General features: G+C 37.2%; 1 protein-coding gene and 1 non-coding gene across 2 annotated transcripts in view; one reads left to right on the forward strand and one right to left on the reverse strand.

Moving 5' to 3' along the window:
- The window catches only part of EAF2 (ELL associated factor 2), a 46491-nt gene that overhangs the window by 9532 nt on the left and 10954 nt on the right, over positions 1-26005 (reverse strand). The window contains exons 2-5 of the mRNA XM_056109420.1: positions 17955-18049; positions 11269-11405; positions 9244-9389; positions 3858-4115 (exon numbers count right to left, since the gene is read on the reverse strand). Coding sequence (XP_055965395.1) covers positions 3858-4115; positions 9244-9389; positions 11269-11405; positions 17955-18049 — 636 coding nt within the window. The remainder of the gene's footprint in view (positions 1-3857; positions 4116-9243; positions 9390-11268; positions 11406-17954; positions 18050-26005) is intronic.
- LOC130018762 (U6 spliceosomal RNA) lies at positions 15459-15565 on the forward strand. The gene has a single exon (XR_008791634.1). It is a non-coding gene; the product is annotated as a U6 spliceosomal RNA (small nuclear RNA).

Consider the following 26005-nt stretch of genomic DNA (forward strand, 5'->3'; position numbering starts at 1 on the left):
CTAACTTATTAATCATTTATAAGGAATGCTGAATTTTCTCAAGACCCTTTTCTGCACCTATTGATCATGTGAATTTAATCTTCCATTTTGTTGATGTGGTATAACATATAAATTGATTTATATATATTGAACTCTCCTGGTTTCTATGCGATGAATATGTGTGATTCATAATTATTTAGATGTGTTGCTGGATTCAATCTGCCAAGATTTTTAAAGAATTATTTTCATCTATATTAATCAGAGATATTGTTCTGTGGTTTTCTTCTGTTCTATCCTTTTACCCTGTTATCCATATCCTTTTATGGTTTTGGAATTAGAGCAATATTTACTCATAAAATGTGCTTGAGGTTGTTCCCCCACTCTTCATTTTTTCAAGTTTAAATAGGATTAGTATTCTTTGAACATCTGGTAGAATTCAACACTGAAACCATTTCATTTTGGGCTTCTGTTGTTTAGGCAGACTAGCTCTCCTTAATGATGTTTAAGAGGTAAATCAGTCAGTTCAGATATCACTGGCCTGTTCTAAAACACTAGGACTGGGTTTTTGTTTTTAATTTTTGACCCAGAGTTTGAATTCTGACAACAGTGCAATTTCACAATCTAACAAATGTGGACATTTATTTCCAGTCTTCTGATCTATCCCTTCTTGGTTAGGTCTGCCATACTAATAGTTGCTGGTGTGCACTGAGGCACTGCATTACATAGTTATTATGCCTTCACAGTTTGATCTTGTCCCTCTGATTCTGTGGAGTGATCACACATCTTCATAAATATGGATGCATGAGTCTCTCAGGCAAATGACGTTGTTAGTGGATGAGACTTTTTCTATACTACATAATTAACTTCTGCTTGTACTTTAGTGTAGATTTTTAATTGCAAGCACCTATACTACCATTTTGTCAGACTCTAGTTTCATTTTAACATGAGAGTTTTTAATGAATGTGCTTAGAAAAATTCAAAGAATACACTTTTGATATTTATTTTCCTTTTCATTGCAATAGTCATATAATAGGATCAGTAAAACTTGAACCCTTTGAAATGAATTTTTTCAAACATTAATTTTGTCCTGGTAGGAACTAATTTCTCTCACATTTAAATAATGCATCTTACTCAATGCCTCTTTTGCAAACCACAACACCCAAAAGGAGAGAGAGAACAGAGGGGAATGCCCTGCCACAGAGGCAGGGTGGGATGGGAGGATGGGGGGTGGGAGGGATACAGGGATCCGTGGTGGTGGGAAATGGGCACTGGTGGAGGAATGGGTATTTGATCATTGTATAACTGAAACCCAAGCACAAAATTTGTAAGTCTACAACTGTACCTCATGGTGTCTCATTGATAAAAATTAAAAAATAAATAAATAAAAATAAAAATACTTGCAATAAAAAATGTTTTGTTGGGGCTGTCAAGATAGTAAAATGGGCAGGGCATTTGCCTTGCACATGGCTGACCCAGGTGTGATACCTGGCATCCCATACTGTCTCCAGAGCACCACTAGGAGTAATTCCTGAACACAGAGCCAGGAATATCCCCTGAGCATAACCAGGTATAGCCCCAAAAATAAACAACAAAAAAGTTTTGTTTCCATTTCTTTAGTTGTAAGATACCAGATGAGGCATATTATTTTGACTTTATATCCTCACTAAACTTTGTTTATATGACTGCAATGCATTATATATTACATTATGATAGATATTTGTAAGTTTATTGAGCTTATATATGCACATGTATAACTATATAGTTTAATATTTATGTATGTACATAGTGAATATAATTATGACATAAAAATAATTTTTTATTTTCTTCACAAATTGAATCTTTTATCATTATTTGTCCAGCTAGAAAATAAGATGTCCAATTTTACCTCCTAAATTAGGAATAGCACTGTAAACAAGTAACTAGAAGTCCAAAAGATCTTTTCTGGTTCTAAATTAACTCACAGCTTACTCTAATTTTCCACCTAGTCTTGGTTTCTCTTCTTTAATTCATTATACCATTAGGCCAGGGCAGAGATTCCCAAACTTATGTGGTCTATACCACCCCTTTAAAAAAATTATTCAGACCTATCTGAAAACCTACCTTTAAAAAAATGAAACAAACAGAAAACACCCCTTGCCCCCCCCCTGACCATACCTGAAGCTACTACTATCCTTCAATGATCCTTGGGGAATGGTACAGCCCACTTTGGACCACTGGCTTGTTAGTCTTTCTAAATTACTAATTTTATTATAGTTAATTAACACAATAATGTTAGCTTTAAAGTAATACTCACCCAGAGTATTGCCTTGCCTTTATTTGAAAGTATTTACTAGGGCAGGCAATATCACTCGAAGGGGAGAAATACACGCTTGGCATATAAAGGGTCCTGAGTTTGATCCCTGGAACTACATGGTTTACTGAACACCACTGGAGTAGTTTTGATTGCTCTGAACACTTTTATCCCCAAACCCTGCTGCACTGATATGAATACTGTATCTTAGAGCTATATAGTTGGGCCCTATTGCCTTATGTGCTCTTGAATGCTGCTAAGGGTGATCCCTATATAAAATATAAATAAGCATTTTACTGAGCTAGCTATACATATTCTGTCTCAAGTATTAACTCAGTGATAGTTATTAATGATAAGAAAAAAACTATCCTTCTGTAGTTTATATTTTAAATGATAGCAAATAACTAAAATGCAAATTCATAATTATGATAGTTGAGATAAAGAAGATATTATTCTGAGGGTTTGTAAAAAGATCAAGATCAAATTCCCTTTTCTTTATAAAAGAAACCTTTCTTCAAATACCTTTACCTGTAATCCAAAGAAAAAAGTTAATGACATGAAAAGAAGGAAAGGTTTATGGCAGACAGGTTAGCATATTCTGAGGTAGAGTAAGTTGAGCATTGCAGTAAAGAAGGCAAGTATTGCTAAACAGAAAGAGAAAAACTAATTTGCTAAGGTGTTTTATCTCCATCCACCATAAAACAATTAAAAGCTGTTTAAAATTTTAAAGCTGGTGACATTACAAATTACATTTGAAAAGCTAGAGAGATAGTATAGGTATATCTTGAGATAACCTTGGAGATCCCAAAGCATTTGGCCCTTGTTGTCTCTGACATCACAAGGCCCAAGCAACACCACATCCTTGAGATACAGCACTTAACTGCCAGCACAGTTGTTAAGAGAATCATCAAGAGTGGCTCCCAGAACCTCTTAGCAGTAGTTGGAGCCCCTAATTTATATCTGGATTATAAAAATCTCAATTTGTGTACAAATTAAATCATGGATTGAAAATAAATAAGAGAATTATTTTCAAAACAATTAATGATAATTTGAAACTGAGTAACTAGTGGTAGACATGCAAGAAACAGACACAAAGCCAGAGCAATAGTACAGTGGGTAGGGCATTTGCCTTGCAGACAGCCCACCTAGTTTTGATCCCCAGCATTCTATATGGTGTCCTGAGTACCACTCCTGAGTACCACTAGAAGTAAATCCTGAGTGCAAAGCTTAAGTAGCCCCCGAGAATTGTTGGATGTGGCACAAAAAAACAAAGGGGGGTAAAGAAATAGATATATTTGAGAAATATTAATGAAGTAAATAGAACTGAGAAAAAATCAACTATATTAAAATAAGAAGTCAATACTTGCATGCAATGAGGTTTAAAGGGTAATTCAATTAAAATTCAATTAAATTCTAATTGAATCAAATTTAATTATTAATAAATTTAATAATGCTAATTAAATTAAAAGGTAATGGTAACAGTATCAAATGAATAGGAATCTTTCTCTTAATCCAAATTTTAGATCATTATTACTAATTTTACTGTGAGTTCTTGCTTTTCCAATTATATATATTTGCGCATACTTACTTAAAGTATTCATTAGGAGGCCACTGCTGTCATATCTATTATGACCAGCATCTGTATCAGGAATCCTGGACTGTGTCATAGTAGATATGGTAGGATGTCCTGAGGTATAATTCCCTACATCAGAAGAAGAGGATCTGCACTCTTCACCTTCTGTATCACTAGAACTGTCTTCACTGCTTGAAGATGATGAACTTTTAGAATCTGATGAGCTATCACAACTACTCATCTGGTCCATTTGACTAGCTTCTGCCTTCAGTTCTGAAAATAAAATGGAAATAAATTTATAGATTAAATATAATATTAAGCAAATATAAAGTTAGAATATATTAGTTTCTAAGGAACTGTTAATGAGGAATTTAAAAATACATTTAAATTATTTTATTTAAAAATATTTTTTTCATATTCAGCTGTATCAAGAGCACCAGCTCTCATCCTGTCCTCTGACTTCTGTACCCTCTGAAACTCCACCCTGGATGCCTTGCGGTCCTCTCAAATCCCAAACCACATTTACACAATACCACCCCTTCAACCCCAGCAACTTCAAGGAATCTTGGGTCTTACATATCTCCTCAAATATATCTATTTTAACTTTTCTCTACAAACAGATACATGAAAACTGAACTGCATGACAGTTAAGTAACACTGTAAGGGCACAGGCATTGTTAGACTAATAAAGAGTACTGCTCACTGAAAAAAATAACAAATTAGGTGTCACCTCACATATCTGGCACCTTAAACTCAAATCAGAGCACTCACAAAGTATTAGCCATCACCAATCACAAAGTGAAAAAATAACAGTAAAAAAATGGAATAGAATGTAAGATTCTTGATAGATAATAGCAAGAGAAATAATTTTTGAATCATAGAAATATTGAGAGAGGAAAAAAGTAATGGGGAAGAACAATTGGTCGAACAAATAATAACTGAGAACTTTCCTGATATCTTGAGTAAGACTCCTGAACATATTCAAGAGGCCCAAAAACTTTCAAGCAAAATAGATTCAAATGAAAGAATGCCAAGACATATAGTAACCAAAATGATAAAATCAAAGACAAAGAGAGTCTACTAAAGCAGCAAGAGAGAAGAAAATCCTCAAATACAAGGGAAACTACAGAAGAATCACAACAAATGACTCACAAATAAATCTTGGAAGAGAGTTACAAGCTGCAGAGATGTCTCCAGACACCACACCAGGGTGAAGCTCATTTCTGGGGCTCAGGAGGGGTGTGCCCATCACCAGCCCCAATAGAGCCCCGGCAGCCAAAAACCTCCAGAACCAAATCCCCACTGTGTTCAAGGCTGATCTCCACAAGCTCAGGGTGAGCCCCTCACACATGAGAACGAATCTACTGAAAGACTTAAGTATGCGACTTTTGTGACTGAAATCTCCAGCCTCTTGTGGAGTTGTGAATGGTCAACCTCCCCCCATTTCCCTGTCTTTCCTGGAGCTGGTGGTCACGCCCCAGCCCATAAACTGCCTCCAGCACCAAATAACCTCACTAATGGCCATAATCCAGATACACACAAATAAATCTCAGAAGGGAGCAACAAGCTGCAGAGATACTTCTGGTTCCCAAAGTCATCTCCAGTTGTATCACCCTATTTAAAATTGTAGAAAACAATCAAAATCGATCCAAAAATAAATACATATTACCTCACAAAGCTCAACATGTAACAAGATGTTAGTTATCTCTTCTACAAGGGCTTAAAGTTTCTAGGGTGAGATACAAGAATCTTCACACATTTTCCTCTAAGGAAGCTTGCTTTTTTTCCAATCATTTTTACTGCATTATTCAGAACAAGCCATACAAAATAAATTATTTAGCCCCTGCTTTTGTGGCAGGTTTGAGTGGTGGTGGGAAAATTCGAAATAATGGTGGTGGGAAGATGTTATGGTGGTAGGATTGGTGTTATAATAATGTAACAAATTATTGTGAACAACTTTATAAAAATAAAATAAAATTGGGGAGAAAAAATTTTAAAATAAAATTAAAAAGAATCACAACAAACTTTCCATATGTCATCTTACAAGCCAGGAAACTGTGGAATGACATATTTAAAGTACTCACTGAAAAATACTTCCAGCCTAGAGTCCACTATCCCACAAAGCTATCTATTAGACTTGAGAGAAAGATAAAAAGCCCTTTTCAGACAAAAAAAGGGAATTGGCAATATTTGCAACAACTAAACCAATCCTGCAAGAATTACTGAAAGGCCACTTATAAAAATAAATGGACTACTGCAAAAACAACTGTCTCTAGGGTTCTTACAGTGGGCACACATAGAATCAAATGGCAACACAGCTCTTTATGACAATTATCTCTCTGACTGTCAATGGACTAAACTCTCCTGTAAAAAGGTATACAGTAGCTAGAGAGATCAGGAAGGAAAATTCATTCATTTTCTGCCTATAGGAAACACACCTAAACTCTCAGGATAAATAAAGACTTAGAGTGAGAAGATGAAAAATAGTGATACAAGTGAATAAAAGACAGAAAAGAAAAGCTGGGACAACCATACTTTATATCAGACCAAATTCCATTCAATATAAAGAAAGTAATTAGAAACAATGATGGACACTATTTACTGGTCAAGAAAACAACATACTGTCATCAACATGTATGCACCAAATGAAGGTTCGTTCGGCTAACTTCATAAAGCTTCTGCTCAAAAACCTAAAGAAACACACTGAGATCTACATACACTGAGGAAAATAAAGGCAGAACACTTCAAGATTTGGATTTCAAAGGTGCCCTCAATGATCTGATACCACTGGCAAAGGTAACCCAATAAAAAATAAACAAATGGAACTATATAAAGTTAAAGAGCATCTGAATGGCAAAAGAAACACAGTCTAAAACTAAAAGATGGCTAACTGAATGGGAAATATTTGCATTCAACACATCAAATAGAGGTTCGATATCCAGGATATATATTCACAAAGATCAACAACAAAAATTCAAAAAACCTATCAAAAAAATGGGAAGAGGATATGAATTGACACTTCTCAGAGGAAGACAGGTAGATGGCCAGTAGGCACATGAAAAAATGCTTAGCATCACTTATCATGAGAAATACAAATCAAGATGACAATGAGATACTATCTCACAACACTGAGAATGGCACATACCAAAACTTAGAATTGAACTGCCATATGACCCAGAAATTCCACTTTGGGGCATCTACTCCCCTCCACACAAAAACATTTCCTCAAAAGGACATATGCACATCACAGTTCATTGCTGCACTCAGTACCATAGCAAAGATATGGAATTATAGTGTCCAATGACATATGAATGGATTATGAAGATGCGCTATATATAAAAAATGGAATACTATGCAGCTGAAAGAAACAAAGAAATCATGCAATTAGCTGCAAAATGGTTAGAGAACTGGAAGATATGTTGAATGAAGAAAGCCAGAGAAAAAAGACAAACAGGATAATCTTATTTATCTGTGGAATATAGAAAATTGGATGAGGAAATGTAGTAAAAGAGGGTTGCCGAGATCACCCTTTTCCCCAGTGTTTGGAGAGGAGCTGGACAGAGAAACAAAGAAATCAAGGGGGGTGGAGAAGAGAATGAGAAGTGATGGTAAACAGGCTTCAAGGATTCAGATATACCAGTGATATGAGTAAGTGGTATAGCCATATAACCAAAACACAGACTCAACAACAATGAAAACATGAGGTCTAAATAGCAACTGCTGAAACTTTGTAATGTGCCTGTCAATATGACAGGTGGAGATGGTGGGCTTTGGGATGGGGAGGGAATACGGGAACAATGGTAGAGGGAAGGTGACACTGTTGGATTAGTGTCAAATATTGTATGCCTAAAAATCAACTATAAATAATTTAGTAAATCACAGTTCTTTAATTTTAAAAATATGAGAAATAAGAATTTTTTAAATAGAATCCAACAAAAATAAAATTCCATATGATACATTCCATTTACAATTTAGTAGCAGGAAAAATCTTTACTTTTGTGAACATATCAGACAATATTATGCATAATTATATATAACATATATGTGTGCATGTGGTTTCCATTTTTTCTTAGTGGCTACAAAGTTCAGATACAAATTTAATGTTTTCATAATTAGCAAAACTGCTTGTTTCTTACCTTTAAACAGTTTGCTTTTTCAATAATTTACTGCATACATGTATATAATGACAAGATCCAAGTCCATTTTGGAAGCAAATATAATAAAATAATAAAATTAATAAAATTAATCATCCTTTCTAGCAACAAGTGTTCTGAACAACATCTTCTATTGTTTAGAAAAGAGACATAATATACTACGGAACTAATACTGTTCTGGAACCAGAAGGGGGCAAGCAGAATTAGAGATACATGCAAGCTATAAAATAAAAGTATGTAAGAAAATATACTTTAATGGCAGGGTCTTCACGGTCACAGTCACGGTCCTCCCATTGTTCATCGATTTGCGCAAGTGGGCCCAGTAACGTCTCCATCATGAGACTTGTTGTTACTGTGTTTGGCATCTCGAATACATCACGGGTAGCTTGCCAGGCTCTGCCGTGGGGGCAAGATACTCTCGGTAGCTTGCCGGGCTCTCCGAGAGGGGTGGAGGAATCGAACTCGGCTCGGCCATGTTGGCCGCTTGTAAGGTGAACGCCCTACCGCTGTGCTATCGCTCCAGCCCTTATGGCAGGGTCTTACCCCATCAAAATTACTACAACACTGAACACCAAATTCCAGCTAGAAAAAAATATTAATTTTTATTTCTTTCAAAGAACTGTGCCTCCCTGAAATATTTTCTAGTCCAGAACTGAGCAGCAATTCAGAACTTCCTTGCTGCTTTTGCTTGCTGTATCTCTTCACTTTCCTGTTGATTTGGTGACATCTTAAGAGAACTACATTCTAACTCAAAGGACTGTAACAGGAGGATGCTGTGAAGAACTGAATTTTAATCATCACAACTACTAAAAAGAAGAAAACTGGTTAAACACATCTACACACTTTATTTCCCAGAATAATAAAAAAAAAACGCTCTTAGTCTTTTTTACATAATTCCTTGATTAGTAATTTAGGCTTTTCTATCACAAAACTTTACAATAATAATTTAAAAAAAACCTATGAACTGGAGTGATATTACAATGGCTAGGGTGCTTGGCCTGTACATTGCCATTCTGGGTTTGATCCCTAGCACCACATATCGTCTCCAAATCTCCTCCAAGACTGATTCCTGAACACAGAGCCAGGAGTAATCCCTGAGCACTGACAGTTGTAGCCCAGGTCCTCCCATCCAAAAAAATGCTCTAAATGAGTTTATGGTTATGTTATTAAATAAAACTAAAATTTTTGGTTAATATGCTTTAGTTATCTCTTCTAAAGGGATATTAGAAGTATTTAGATTTTTTTACCTCTCTCAATATCATCCATAAGAGATGTTGGGGACATCTTTTCTTCAGATGGAGAATGCTTTGTAATATTGGGAGTCCTAGCTGAATTCCACATTTGTTGCTGTTGTTGCTCTATGCGATATTGAATTTTACTGCTTCCTTCAACTCTGCAGTCAAGAACATGAATTCAAAAGAATAACAATAATAAGCATAATAACAATTTTAAGTTACAAAGTTACTAAAATTAAACATTCATGCTTTTGTCCATAAGTATTTCAAGTAATACCTAAGAATTAAAACATAAATTTAACTCATACTACTGATTCTGATAAATGGTGTATACATGGCTCCATTGAGGAACATACAGTTCAATGATAACACATACACAGATTACTAAAATAAGATGCATAATTATTTATTAAATTATAAAATGATTACTTCTGTTAAAATTACTTCAATGCTTTTAAGTTTAAGGTAAGCTACTAAAGGAAATTTATATATTTTTCTTTAAACACTCTTCAGGTAAAAGAGAAATACAATATGGTTGCCTTTCTACTCTCCCATTGCAGCCACTAAATCCGGTTATTTCTTCCTTCATGAGTTATTTCCCACTCTTCATTCTACCCTCAGAAACTGTGACACACATTTTCTGAATTCCACACATTATTTTACCGGACTCATTTTTTTGTGGATTAATGTTTCAAAAACAAAATGTAAGGTTATTATTCAATGTTTAATAATTTAATATGAAACTTTAATATGAAACCACTGCCAACAAGACATGTCCTACATCTTAGTTATAACTGAAGACTTTAGCTTTAATCTGCCTTTCTAAAGTCACCTTTAATTCACTATCAATCTCAACCCCCATTCTTCAATACTTAAACACAGGAAAATATTTGATTTATTCATGTTGTTTTATTCAATAGTCCCCAAATAAGATATATTTCACCTTCAAATATTGATTAAAGTCTCATGTTCTAAGTAATCAATCAAATTGGTGTTTCCTAAATTTTCCCATGAATGAAAGTCACTAGTTAGGCGACGGGATAAATAAAAATAGAGCTTCCCAGTTATTTCCCTGATCTCAAGTTGCACTTGAGAACTTATATATTTATTAAGCACCCAAAGAACTCCTTATCAAGAAGTATGTTTTGGGGTTAATGTCCTATTAATCTCTTCTCAAAGGAACACCAATGTAGACTCCCTAAATATTCCAATTAATCATTAAATTCTTATAGAAATTTTGTCTCCTTAAATTCTTGTAGTAATTTTATCTATATTAGCATGACTTTTTTAGTTCTGGTTTCTCTTCAGATCACACGAATCTTTCATCTTTTTATATTAGTATGACTTTTAGAAACAAGTCCTTTATATTAAATGATAATGTGCCACCTATTTCCAGAAAAGAATTGGAGGTACCGATATCCTCTTATTAACTTTTAAAACGGAATGGAGTTATAAAAATAAATTATAAAGTTTTGAGGACCTAATTTATATATGAAACTCCTTTTTGGCTGCTCAAAAAGTTTTTACTAATGATGAAACTACTCTGGAGAGAGAAGATACTTTCAGTCCAGTCCTGTGAAAGCAACTTAATGGAATAAAAAGTATAACCACATGCACACACACATAAATGAACTTGGAGGAACCAGCACAATAGTACAGCAGACTTGATGTTTGCCTTGCCTTGCACATGACTGACAAAGGATCAATCCCTGGCATCACATGTGGTCTCCTAAGAAATCTCAGAAGTGATCCCTGAGCACAGAGCTTTCCCAGGAAAAAGCCCTGAGCACAGCCAGGTATTACCTCCAAAAGAAAGAAAATTTTTAGAAAATTTAAAAAAAAAAGACTGAGAAACAAAACTGGCCTTTAATATCCTTGGGAACATAGTAAAAGGTTAAGGAGTCCAACAAATGTAAACCTGGTAAAGTATTTAAAAATGTTTTTACTACACAGTAATAGCCATTATAGAACATTGTAACTTAACCCAGTAAGTTTGTTCACTGACATTTCCTTAAAATTTATTCGTTAACTACATACCTTGTTTTTTTTACCGTGATGTTGCTGCTGAGTTTTTCTAGTCGACATTCTCCAGTATCATGGTTAATAATCAAAACACATTCTTTTAAATAAGGTTTCTTTGAACCTTTGAAAACAGTTACTGGTGTAGTCGAACCCTGTTATAAAATTAATTGAAATTTTATGTTCGGAATTCAGTTAGGGTCACTAAGAGCTGTTTTCAATCCATGTTACACATGTAACAAGCTACATTAACTACTCAGGCAACTGTGTGTGTGTGTGTGTGTGTGTAGGGGGAGAGAGACGGAGAGAGGGAGAGAGAGAGAGAGAGAGAGACAGAGAGAGAGAGACAGAGAGAGAGAGAGACATTAAGATCTCAAAGTTGCTATGATGAGAAAATTATATACAGGAAGTACTATACCAGTAAATATTTATTTGTTTTTTATAATCTCAAATCGGCAACTGAGATTTAATTCTAATATAAGTGAAATTATACAGTCTTCTGCAACATGAATAGACCTCTAGGGTATCATGTTAAATAAAATAATTCAGAGGAAGAAAAAGAAAACTAGATGATCTTACCCATCTGTGGAATAGAAAGAAACAAAACAAGGAATAGATGGTATCCATCAGTGACAAACCCTTGACCTTTGATTGCAAAACTGGTTGCTAAGCATTGTGGGAAATAATGACCCTACTGGAGGTGGCATGGGACAGTGGTAGAGGGTCACTGACACTTTGGTGGTGATGAGGTGCAGTAATTTTGAAAATGTGTACTATATACGTCAACACAATTGTAACCATTTTACTTAATCTATAGTAAAACTTTATGTACACAATTAATTAAATATGCCAGAAGAAAAGTGATAGCAAAATATATTTTTAAAAGATTTTTAAAATGTTGATAATTATTGAAACTCGTCGTTTCAATAATTCCTAAGGACTATTACTATTCTGTTTTCCATATTGAAAAGTTAAGGAAACCTAGATTATTACTAACAACATATATCTACCTATCTATTCCCCCATTCCTTCTCCCTTCCTCCAGCAACCAGAAAGAATTTTATGTTTATCATTCTTTTACCTTACTGCATCTATATATATATATATATATCCCTAAATAATGTTTGTTTTGAACTTTATCAAAATTTATTAAAACTTTTAAGCACTTATAATAATTCTGTCAAATACAAAACTAATATTATACCAGGTTAGAAAATGGTGGGTAAATTGGAAAAAAGCTAAAAAGCACATCACATATTTTAAGGTAATAATTATTACAGATTTAACACCACAGGGAGGAATGTGAGAGAAATATAATTGTGGGAGCCCTAAAAGAGGGATAAATTAGAGACTTCTGAGAGGTAGGCAGAGAAAATGTTGAAACCCAAAGAATTACATTTTCATTTTATCCATTAGACAAAAATAATTACAGTAAATAAAATATGAATAGAAAAAATTTTTTCTCAAGTGTGTCTGAAGGACCCTAGAAAGGTGAGATGGGGAGAACTTAACTGAAGCCCTAGTATGATGGGGAACCAAGAACATAATAAAGACAGAATGAACTAGACCTGCATGGTTGATAAGAGTATTATTAGATGTTTGACTGAAAACAAAATGCCCTCAAAAAGAAATCTAAGAACTCCAAGCTACAGTTTATAAGAGATATATGAAATATATACTTAGTAAATATAAACTTATCTTAGAACAAATTTTTAATTACTGTAGAATTACTGTAAAATATATAACAGTACTTTAGTTCCTGAATAATAAGGTCTAGATCATAATTTTAATCATACCCAAACATTTTTTAAAAATTTTTATTAGTGAAACACCATGAGGTACTGTTGTAGACTTACAAATTTTTGTGCTTGGGTCTCAATTATACAATGATAGAATACCCATCCCTCCACCAGTGCCCATTCTCCACCACCACCAGTCCCAGTATCCGTCCAACCCCCTCCCCCCCATCCCACCCTACCACTGTGGCAGGGCATTCCCCTCCGTTATCTCTCTCCTTTTGAGTGCTGTGGTTTGCAAAAGAGACATTGAGTGGCAATCTTGTTCGGACTATAGTCTACTCTCATCACTCATTTCCCATCCTGAGAGGAACCTCCCAACACCCTTTATTTGGTGCTCCCTTCTCTATCTGAACTGCCTTTTCTCCTAGCATGTGCGGCTGTCCTCAAAGCCATGGAGTAATCCTCCTGGTACTTATCTCGGCTATTCTTAGGTGTTAGTCTCCTATTTTGATACTTTATGTTCCCCAGATGAATGCAGTCTTTCTATGTCTATCTCTCTTTTTCTGACTCATTTCACTTAGCATGATATTTTCCATGTAGTACCACTTGTATGTAAATTTCATGACTTCATCCTTTCTGAATGCTACATAGTATTCCATTGTGTAGATGTACCAAAGCTTCTTTAACCAGTCATCTGTTCTTGAGCACTTAGGTTTTTTCAAAATTCTAGCTATTGTAAACAGTGCTGCAATGAACAGACAACTGCAGATGTCACTTCAACTATACTTTTTTGCCTCTCCGGGGTATATTCCCAGGAGTGGAATTGCTGGGTCAAATGGGAGCTCAATTTCTAGCTTTTTGAGAATCGTCCATACTGTTTTCCAGAAGGGCTGAACCAGTCGACATTCCCACCAGCAATGAAGGAGGGTCCCTTTCTCGCCACATCCACGCCAGCACCAGTTGCTTTTGTTCTTGTGGATGTGGGCCAGTCTCTGTGGTGTGAAATGATATCTCATTATGGTTTTGATTTGCATCTCCCTGATGATTAATGATGTAGAGCATTTTCTCATGTGTCTTTTAGCCATTCGTATTTCATCTTCAAGTTTCTGTTCATTTCATTGCCCCATTTTCTGATAGGGTTGGATGTTTTCTTCTTATGGAGTTCAACCAGTACTTTGCACTGGTGAAGGTACGGATGTTTCATTGTATGACCGAGACATAGACCCGAAAGCTTTGTAACTGCTCTCATGGTGATTCAATAAATAAAATTATAAAAAATGAAAAAAAGTAAGGTGGAGTTCATGCACAATTCAATCAGCAAATTAGTGGCTAAATAAATAGCAGTACTCCTACATAAAAAAAATAAAGTATAGAATAAACCACTAGCAAAACTCACAAAGAAAGACAACCCTAATAAACAGAATCAGAAATAAAAGGGGGACATCCACAAAAGAAACCATAGTAATTCAAAGGATTTTAGAGTTACTTTGAAAATGTTTATGTCATGAAACAAGAGAACTTTGATAAAATGGATAAATTTCTGGATTCCTATAACCTCCCAAGGCTGAACAAAGATGATTTGATATACCTGAACAGATCTATCACTATCAAGGATACTGAAATGGTAACCCAAAGTCTTCCTAAAACAAAAACCCAGGCCCAGGTGCAATCACTAGTGAATGCCTTCAAACTTTTAAAGAGGACCTAATGCCAATTCTTTCCAGACTTTTCCAGAAAATTGAAGAAAAAGATGAATCAGTTTCTATAAGGCTAATATCACCCTAACACCAAAATCAGACAGAGACACCGCAAAAAAATGAGAGAGAGAGAGAGAGAGAGAGAGAGAGAGAGAGAGAATCACAGGCTGAAATCCCTGAAGAACAAATATGCAAAGATCCTCAACAAATACAAACAAACAGAATCCAATCATGCATCAAAAAGATCATACACACACAACCAAGTACGATTCATCCCAGGAATGCAAGGACAGTTTAACATTTGCAAGTCAATCAACATAATACACCATATCAGTAAAAGAAAAATTTAAAACCATATTATCATATCAATAGACACAGGGAGCCATTTGAAAAAATCCAGCATGTATTGATGATAAAAACTGCTTAAAAAACTGCTTAAAACCTTCTAATGTTTCTCCAGTATATAACATTTTATATAACTATAAAATTATGCTAGGCTAAGTGATGTGTGTTCTCAACTTAAGGATTCTCAAAAACCTTTTAATTAAGTGAATGGTTTATATTATTTTCTTAAAGAAAAATCACAAGGAAATTAATAATCTTAGTTTATTGCTAACAAGTTTCCAAACAATTTCAGGAATACTAGAATCTGAACACTTTTTTAATAACAGAGTAACAGGAAGGCTTATTTTCCACAACATTTCAAATTAAATGATTTCCTTAAGTTTCTAAGAAGCAAATGAGAAGTGTGGAATAAGAAATCCCACAAATGGTGCTCACTTCAGCAGCACATATACTAAAATTGGAACAATACAGAGAAGATTAGCATGGCCCCTGCTCAAGGATGACATGCAAATTTGTGAAGCGTTCCATTTTTTTCACTGTTGGTGGGAATGTCCACTAGTCCAATCTTTCTGGAAAACAATATGGAAAGTCCTTCAAAAACTAGAAATTGACCTTCCATATGACCCTGCAATAGCACTTCTGGGAATATACCCCAAGGATGCAAAAAAGCACAATAGAAATGACATCTGTACCTATATGTCCATTGCAGCACTGTTCACAGTTGCCAAAATCTGCAAACAACTCAAGTGCCCTAGAACAGATGACTGGTTAAAGTAACTTTGGTACATCTACACAATGGAATACTATGCAGCTGTCAGGAGAGATGAAGTCATGAACTTTGCTTATAAATGGATAGACATGGAGAGTATCATGCTAAGTGAGTCAGAAAGAGAGGGACAGACATAGAAGGACAGCACTCATTTGTGGAGTATAAAACAACATAACATGAGGCTGATGCCTAAGGACAGTAGATACATGGGACAGATAGATTGCTCCATAGCTGGAAGCCTGCCTCATGAGCAAAGGGGAGAAGGCAGCTGGAATAGAGAAGGGATCACTAAGAAAAAGATGGCTGGAGGAATCAGTCAGAATGGGAAATGTGTGCAGAAAGTAGATAAGGGACCAAACATGAATGATAACCTCTCAGGGTTTGTATTGCAAACCAGAATGCCCAAAAGTAGAGAGAGATTATGGGGAATCATGTCTGTCAGGAGGCAGAGGGAGGTTGGGAAAGTGGGGTATACTGGGGATATTGGTGGTGGGGAATGTGCACTGGTTGAGGGATGGGTGTTTGATCATTGTGTGATTGTAACCCAAACATGAAAGCTTATAACTATCTCATGGTGATTCAATTAAATTTAAAAAAAAAAAGAAAGAAATCCCACAAATGTAATTAACCATAGGAAAACCTTCAGAAGTAGTAACTAATATAGTCTGATATAATCTAAGGTCTCAATACATAAGTTGATCTAATGAAAAGGTAGAATGCAGAATATAATTTGTTTGCCACACCTCGTGGGGGGCAACTCATGGCCTCGGTTGGGCGTGAAGCTCTTTTACTTTTCTAACATGATAAAATTTTATTTGTCCTTGGAGGTCAAGATCAAAACAGCATCTGACTTGTGAATTCTTTCAAGAGTCTACCAGGCAGAGTATCTTATTATCCATACATTCTTGCATAGAATTTTATACATGCCTTAACTTATAGCACTAGATGTTTGTATGTCTGCTATAACAGAATAGAAATAGAAAATAGGATAAGCAACTATTCCTAGTTAAGAATACAATATCTGGCGCATAAAGTAATTTAAAATATTTATTTAAATCTCCATTTGTTTCCAAAGATAGGGTAGACTGTTCTTGAGACCTACTAAAGTGCTTTACAATTGTTTTGACTAGTTTAAAATACTGCTTTTGGAGCAGCTCTGATAGAGAAGGAAGCACCAAATAAGGGGTGTTGGGAGGATCCTCCCAGGAGGGGAGATACATGTTGAAAGTAGACTATGTACCGAACATGATTGCCGCTCAATGCCTCTTTTGCAGACCACAACACCCAAAAGGAGAGAGAGAACAAAAGGGAATACCCTGCCACAGAGGCAGGGTGGGATGGGGGGATGGGTGTGGGAGGAATACTGGGATCCACGGTGGTGGAAAATGGGCACTGGTGGAGGGATGGGTACTTGATCATTGTATAATCGAAACCCAAGCACAAAAATTTGTAAATCTACAACTGTACCTCATGGTGTTTCACTAATAAAAATTAAAAAAAAGGAATAATCCCCCAAAAATAAAAAAATACTGCTTTTTATTTTGACTTTGTTGTATGTGTTAACTGACTATGACTATATGAATATGTAATAATTTTTGTTTAAATTCAGTGGAAATCCTGCCCCAAAATCCTTTTAGTAAACATATAGAAATACTTAGGACAAGAGAAATAGCTTGATCCCCAGTAGTTATATATGGTGCCCAGACTAGAATTATAGTCTCTTAACTCTATCAAGAGTGATCTTTAAGCAATTAATAAGGAGTATCTTCTGAGTACAGAAAGATGAGGCACAAAAATACAAAATAAAAGAAGGAGTAAGTGGAGGAAGAAGGAAGGAGAAAAAGGAGGAGAGGAAGAAGAAGGAGGAGAGGAAGAAGGAGGAGAAGAAGAAGAAGGAGGAGGAAGAGGAGGAAGAAGAAGAAGAAGAAGAAGAAGAAGAAGAAGAAGAAGAAGAAGAAGAAGAAGAAGAAGAAGAAGAAGAAGAAGAGGAGGAGGAGGAGGAGGAGGAGGAGGAGGAGGAGGAGGAGGAAAGGGAAGGGGAAGGGGAAGGGAAGGGAGAAGAAGAAAGGAGAAAGAAAGAAAGAAAGAAAGAAAGAAAGAAAGAAAGAAAGAAAGAAAGAAAGAGGAGGAGAAGAAAGAAAAATAAATACTCACTTCAATATTTGGCAGAGTTATCGTAACCTGTTCACCTTTGCCAACCTCAAGGTCTCCTTCACAGGAAGTATCAATAGAAGCAGGCTTGAAATCATCTAAAAAAGACATGATTTCTGTAAGATGAAACAATACAACAATTCCTATTTATAAAATATATGAACATGTGATACATCATTTTCAATAGCAGTGACTAAAATCAGTATCGAAAGTCTTCATATACAAATCTATTTTCACATGCAAAAATAGCTGTACCGTAGTACTGTACTCCTCATACCATCCTACTGCAGATTCCTGTTTAAATCATGACAAACGACACCAGAAAATTTCATTAATAAAAGATAAATATTAGTGTTTTCATCATTTGCTGAGAAGCTGCTAAAAGTAAAATATTTCAATTTGCAGAATTTCATCTCCAATAAATTTGTTGGTCTTGAGTTTCGAGCCACACCAAAGCCACACCAAAGTTTTGAGCCACATCAAAGCCTCACCAAAGTTCAGGGATTACTCCTGGTACTTGAAGCATCAGGTGCTGCCAGGGATCTCACCAGACCTCCTACATGCAAAGCATACATTCTGACTATTGAACTATCTCTCCAGACCACAAATAAGATGTTATTCTGTAATTTTTCTTTAACAAATAAATAAAAAAACAAGTTTTCTTGCAAGCAAAAATTATTTTAAAATTAAAAAATTCGATAGCACAGCGGGTAGGGCGTTTGCCTTACAAGCGGCCAACATGGTCGACCCGAGTTCGATTCCTCCGCCCCTCTCGGAGAGCCTGGCAAGCTACCGAGAGTATTCGATATGCCAAACACAGTAACAACAAAGTCTCCAATGGAGACGTTACTGGGTCCGCTCGAGCAAATCGACGATCAACGGGAGGGCCTTTACCTTTACCTTTACCAAAAAATTCGAAGAAACCAGAGAGATAGTACAGAAGGTAAGGCTCTTGACATGCATGCACCTGACCTGAATTCTATCTCTGACACTCCTGCCAGGAGGAGTGATCCCTGAACACAGAGTCAGGAATAATCCTTGAGCATCTCCAGGGCTACAATAAATAAACAAAGATAAACAAACAAAAACATTTTAACTATGATTTGTCTGCAGTCATAGCACAATACAAATAAACGAATACACAACAAACATATGTTCATGGAGAAAGTTAAGGAAAAGCAATCTCACTTAGCAGCTTAGTTTTTCACAGATATGTGTTTATAAAGGATGTATAAAATTTATTCACATTTACTATTTCAGAGAAATATAAAACATGTTTTAAGTTTAAATTATATCAGTACTCAAATGATATCATTAAGAACATCACCTAGAAGGAATTTAGGAGGCTATTAAAGATACTGAACAAGTTGAAAAAAATCTCTAGATAAAATAACCAGTATCACTATATATGAGAGCAGAAATCAGAAAACTATAAACAGAAAACTCACTGAAGGCTCAGCAGCAGAGTAATAGCTGCTGAGGACAGAATTCATGATCTCCAAGATGAGATGCAGGAATCCTCTAGATAATAGCAGAAGATGAAAAAAAGCCTCAAAACTACAAATAGCTGACAAAAGAACACTGGGATGAATTCAAGAATAACTGAGTAAGAATCACTCGGTCTAACAGGGTCAGGAAGGCAAACATAATGAAAAAGCAACAGTAAAGGTATTGCTGAGAAGTTCCCAGAGCTAGACAGTGCCTGCACCTAGATCCAGGTGGCCCAAAGGGTACCAACAAAAAGATATCCAAATAAAAATACTCCAGGTACATCCTAATCAGAATGATGAAAAACATAGAATACTGAAAGCAACACGATAAAAGAAGGAAATTATATACAAAGGAGCATCCTAAAGATTTACAGCAGATTTACCAAACAAAACCCTCCAAGTCTGAAGATAATGGTGGGTTATAGTAAAAACACAAAAAACAAAACAAAACAAAACAAACAAACAAACAAAAGCCTCAATGAAATGAAATGAATACCTAACCAGGAATAATTTGAAATAATTCACCCAGCTAGATTCTCATTTGGATTCGAAGGAATGATACACAACTCACTGCCGACTGTGCATCCTCGCCATACTCCAATATCCTACCTTGTCTAAAGCCACCACTGCCTCCCGCCTCCAGCTCAGCCCTCACTGCTGCTGCCTCCTGCATCATGCCTTGGAGGAAAATCTCAGAGCTCTTCAGCTCCTTGGGCCTGAATTACTTGAAACCAGAACTGAGGACGAGGGTGAGTGGCCCAACCAGGGTCTACAGCAGCAGTCTGCCCAGAGCATCCGAGCCACACATGGCCACCATCCTGGCCCTGGTCATAGTCACGGTCATAGTTGCCACTGCCACTGCCATGGCTGGGGCCTAGAGGATGTAACACTGCCAGCGGTGGTTCAACCTGGACTCACAGGCAAGAGCATCAGCTACTTGATGCTGCTCTTGGGCTTCTAGACACCTCAAAGTCATCGCCATGCCTACAGCCTGACTCCATCAACCTGGGACCAAGTTTCATGAGAAATTAAACTGCTAAAAATTTAGGTATGTGGGAGTCACACCCATGAACCATTTCCCATGCTGCCCTGCAAGCTAATCTACCAGTCTTGCTCCAGAGACTTATAAATCTTTTTTATAATCAATCTTTTTTATAATAAATCTTTTTTTTATAATCCAGAGACTTATAAAAAAAATTTTTGGACACCCATGCATAGCTGAGATAGTCAGTGAACCCAAGAGGAGAGAGTTAGTTCAGTGCGAACCCAAATAGAGCCCCCGGCAGCTGCTTGCTCCCACAATTCAAAATCACTTCCATGCCCCCGGATGGACTCCATCATCTTGGGATGAGCCTCACTGAGAAATTAACCTGTTGAAAATTCAGGTATGCAGGATTTGTGGCTGAAATCTCCAGGCTTTCTTGGAGTAGTGATGGCTAGTAGTAGCTTCCCACACACCCCTGTACTTCCTGAAGCCCCGGCAGTCATGTGCACACCCCAAAGCTGGCATCCAGTTAAAAAAACAACTACAGCTGCTACTTCCCAATACAAATTCTGAACTTCCTGACATCTCAAAGTCTACAACACTGATACACTGATAAACCAGTAGTAGCACACCAAATTGTAGAAGGTAACCAATCTCGATTAAAAAAAAAAACAACACAGACACAGAAAGCTTAATCTCTAGCAGCATCTTAATAATTTCCCATACAAGGACTTAATGTCTCTATGATAAGAGGCAACTATTTATTGGTCCATGGATGGAAGTCTGCCTCAAGTGCTGGGGAAGAAGACAGTTGAGATAAAGAATGGAGCACTAGGACAATGATAGAAATGATCACTCTCGATAAGAAGTGCATGCTGAAAGCAGGTAAAGGAACAAAGATATCTTCTCAGTACCTGTATTGCAAAGCATAAAGCCCAAAAGAAGAGAAAAAGAAACAAAAAAAGGGCGTGCCATAAGGCAAGGGGCTTAGGGATGGCTGGAGAAAAACTGGGGACATTAGTGGTAGGAAATAAACACTGGTGAAGGAATGGGTGTTGGAACATTGTATGACTGAAACCCAACCATGAACAGCTATGTAACTGTATCTCACCGTGATTCAATAAAAGGAATTTAATTTAAAAAAATCATACCTCCAAATCAGCTTAACTAAAAAGGTGAAAGATCTATACATAGAAAACTACAAAAATCACCTTCTGGAAATAAAAGAGGACATGAGGAAATGAAAACATATCCCCTGATAATGGTTTGAGAGTAATAGCATCATTAAAATCGTAATATTGAGGCTGGAGCAGGAGGACTGGGGGTAGGGTGTATGCCTTGCAATCATCCTACTGGAATTCAACCCCCAGTATCCTATATGGTCCCCAAGCACCACCAGGAGTAATTCCTGGGTGCAAAACCAGGAGCAACTCCTGAACATTGCTGAGTGTGGCCCCCAAAACAATTAAAAAGTGGCAATAGTCCCCAAAGTACTGTACAGTTTCAATGCAGTCCCTCTAAGGATACCCATGACATTTTTCAAATAAATAGATCAAACAATCTTGAAATTCATAAGGAATAATAAACTCCACAGAATATTGAAAGTAATCCTTAGAAAAAGAAGATGGTAGATGTCACTTTCCCCAATTTCAAACTGTAGTACAAAACAGTAGTAATTAAAACAATGTGGTGGAATAAAGAAAGACCCTCAGGTCAATGGAATAGAGAGCTAAACATCCTGAAGCAGATCTTTAGGTACACGATCAATTTATCTTCAATAAAGAATCAAAAAAAAAAATGAAGTGCAGCAAGGAAAGCCTTCTGTGGTGCTGGATAAACTGGTCAGCTACATGCAATCAATCAATCAATCAATCAATAAATAAATAAATAAACTCAGACTTCTTTTCTATGCCATGAACAAAAGTCAGATCAACATGGTTTGGGGACCTTGATATAAGACCTGAATCCATAAGGTACACAGAGGAAAATATGGGCAGAATTCTCCATGATATTGGAGCTAACAGCATCTTCAAAGATAAAACCTCAATTCCACCAAGCAAGAGGAAGCAAAATAGACAAATGGGACTACATTAAACAAAGAAACTTCTGAATCTTAAAAGAAACTCTGACTCGGACACAAAGACAGACCACAGAATGGGAGTAATTATTTACCCAATGCATATCTGATATGGGACTAATATAAAATATATATATGGCACAGATATAACTTTACAAGAAGAAAATCCATCTCATCAAAAATGGAGAGGATAAACAGAAACTTCCTCAAAAAAGAAATACAAATGGCCAAAATGAACATGAAAAAAAATGCTCTGCATCACTAATCAACAGGGAAATAAAAATCAAAACAACATTGAGGTATCATGCCATGCCACAGAGACTGGCACACATCAAAAAGAACAAGAACAACCAGTACTAGCAAGGATGCAGGGAGGAAGGGACTCTCATTCACTGCTGGTGGAAATGTTGACTTGTGCAGCCTTTTGGAAAATATGCACATTCCTCAAAAGTCTGGAAATTGCTCTTCCATTTAACCCAGCAACTCCACCCCAAGGGCCCAAAAACACAACATATAAAAGACACTTATACCCCTATGTTCCTTTCAGCACTATCCATAACAGCCAAAATCTGGAAACACAATCGGGGCACACCAGAGGCAGTGGATAAGATCCTTCCCTGCCCCAAGGGACCCAGCTCCAGCAGCCGAAAACCTCCAGAATTCAAACGCTGCCATGTTCACAGCCACTCTCCACGAGCTCAGGCCGAGCCTCACCCACAAGTGAACTCCCAGAAAGCCCAGGTATGCAGAACTTTTGACCGATAACTTTGGGTTCAGTGGGACTAGGAACTGAGATCTTCTACCCACATCCCCCCCATCTCTGGCATCGTAGCAGTCATACCCATAAGCCACCCCTGACTGGCGCCAGATAATCTCATCATTGGCCAGCATCCAGATCACATGTCCTTCTCTCCTGGAAGGAAGCAACATGATGCTCACCATAACTATGGTGTCGGACCCAGCATCAGGCTGTTTCACTCAGGGCACCTCCGAGAGGGGCAAATGAGACCCCCTCCCCACCACAAGGGACCCAGCCCCGCCAGCTGAAAACCTCCAGAACTCAACCGCCACTCTGTTCACAGTCACCCTCCACAAGCTAGGACTGAGCCTCACCCACGAGTGAAACTTTTCTTGGACTGCGCGACTGCATCTGTGGCCCTGTGACACTTCATAAGGCACATCCTACCCATATTCCAAGAGTACCGAACCTCATTCAACGGGATTCAAAGTAGGAAGCAACCAACCTTAGATAGAGGGAAATATTATATTTATTTTTTGTTCTTCTTTAGGGCAGGGATTGGGGTTCATGATGGAAACACTCAAAATATGGTGGTGGTAAGGTGTAATGGTGGTAGAATGGTGTTTGGATATTAAATGTAATCAAATATTGTAAATTACTTTGCTCAAGCAGGCCCAGTAACGTCTCCATCGTGAGACTTGTTGTTACTGTGTTTGGCATATCGAATACGTCATGGGGAGCTTGCCAGGCTTTGCTCTGCGGGCAAGATACTACTTTATAAAATAAAAAAATTTAAAAAACTACCAAAATCTGGAAACAAACCAAGTGTCCTAGAATAGAGGACTCAATAAGTAAATAATATATATACACAAAGTAACATTAATTGGCTTTAAAAATATAAAGTCATTCTCCTCTCTGGAAAGAAAGATGGCGGCCACATGGGAGCCCTGTGGACAGCAGGTATGAGCCGGGGGTGTGGGGGCGACTAAAACCTCATGGGAAGGGGGGCGTTTCGGTCCGCCCTTCACGCCCTACCGAGGCCACCAGTTGCCCCCCGCGAGCGGCTCTCCAGCACGGCCACGACTCCAGAACACAGAAACCAATTTCTTAACTATCTGACTTTCAGTAGAAATACTTCCAGGGTCAATAGGTAAAAGAGCAGAAATCCAAAACCAACATTTAATTCTTGAACCCAGCTGTAGAAAGCAAATCACTTCACAATGCTTTTTCAGCATGTCTGATTTGGGGGGGGGGGGGGTAAACTCTAAATTATAGTGGTGAATCTTTTATTGAAACAATGAATCTAATCAAAGCAGATAGAGTGTTAAGTAGAATTCATCTGCCTCACAGGGACGGGGAGTGGTGGGGGGTGGGGTTTTATTGGGGTTCTTCATGGTAAAAAATAAGTATTGGTAAAGGGAAATGTGTTTGATATTTGCATGACTGAGACCTAAACCTGAAAGCTTTGTAACCTTTCCCACAGTGATTCAATAAATAAAAAAATAAAAATAAAAATATAAAGTCACGAAATTTGTGGCTATATGGAGGAACCTGGAGAATATCAAACTGAGTCAACTAAGTCAGAGGAAGAGAAACTGAAACAGAATCATCTCTCTCATATGTGGGATATAAAGAAACGTAATTGCAAAATAATGAATAACCAAAGGCAATAGAACAAAGAACATGAGCACTGGTATTGAGTAAGCAACATGCCACTTGAGAAGGCTAAGGGATAGGTCAGGGAGGGCGCAATGTCTATGGTGAAGAAAAAATTCAAAGGGGATGAGGAAGTGGTGCTGAAATTTGGTGTTATATATTAGACCCTAACAGGAACAGTACTATAAACCACATACATATATGTATGTGTGTATGCATGTGCCTTTTGGAGCAGCAGGTTGGTGGGTGGGAGGTAAATGGTGTGTGTGTTTGTGGTGTGTGTGTGAGGTGGGGTACACTGGTGGAGGGAAGTGGACACTGGTGAAGGGAGAAGTGTCAAAACACTGTATGTCTGAAACCCAATCATGAATAAATTTGCAATTTCATGGTTACTAAATTTAAAAAATAAAAAAATTGTACCATTATATGGGCTGCAGCAATAGCACAGAGGGTGGGGCATTTGCCTTGTACGTGGCTGGCCTGGGTTCAATTCCTCTGTCCTTCTTGGAGAGCCAGGCAAGCTACCAAGAGTATCCCACCTGCACGGGATAATCTGGCAAGCTACCCATGGCATATTCGATATACCAAGAACAGTAACATCAAGTCTCACTTCGTGTTCCTGGAATGAGCAGATGCCATTGACTACACCAGCACGTGAGAGGGGCAAATGGAGACGTGACTAGTGCCCACTTCAAAGAAATGGAGCAAACACTCCTGAAATTTATATGGAACAATAAGCCCCCACGAATAGCTAAAGCAATTCTTGGGAAAAAGAAAATGGGAGGAATCAACCTCCCGAACTTCAAACTGTACTACAAAGCAGTAATAATTAAAACAGCATGGTACTGGAACAAAGGCAGAACTGCAGACCAATGGAACAGGGTTGAATACACTGACATCTCCCCTCAATCATATGATCATCTAATCTTTGATAAAGGTGCAAGTAATGTGAAGTGGAGTAAGGAAAGCCTCTTTAACAAATTGTGCTGGCATCACTGGACGGCTACATGCAAAAAAATGGGCTCAGAACTCTGCCTAACACCGTGTACAAAAGTAAGATCAAAATGGATTAAAGACCTCAACATCAGACCAGAAACCATAAGGTAC

Source organism: Sorex fumeus, unplaced genomic scaffold (genome assembly GCF_029834395.1).
Source record: "Sorex fumeus unplaced genomic scaffold, SorFum_2.1 ptg000265l, whole genome shotgun sequence".
In the NCBI taxonomy this organism is placed as follows: Eukaryota; Metazoa; Chordata; class Mammalia; order Eulipotyphla; family Soricidae; genus Sorex; species Sorex fumeus.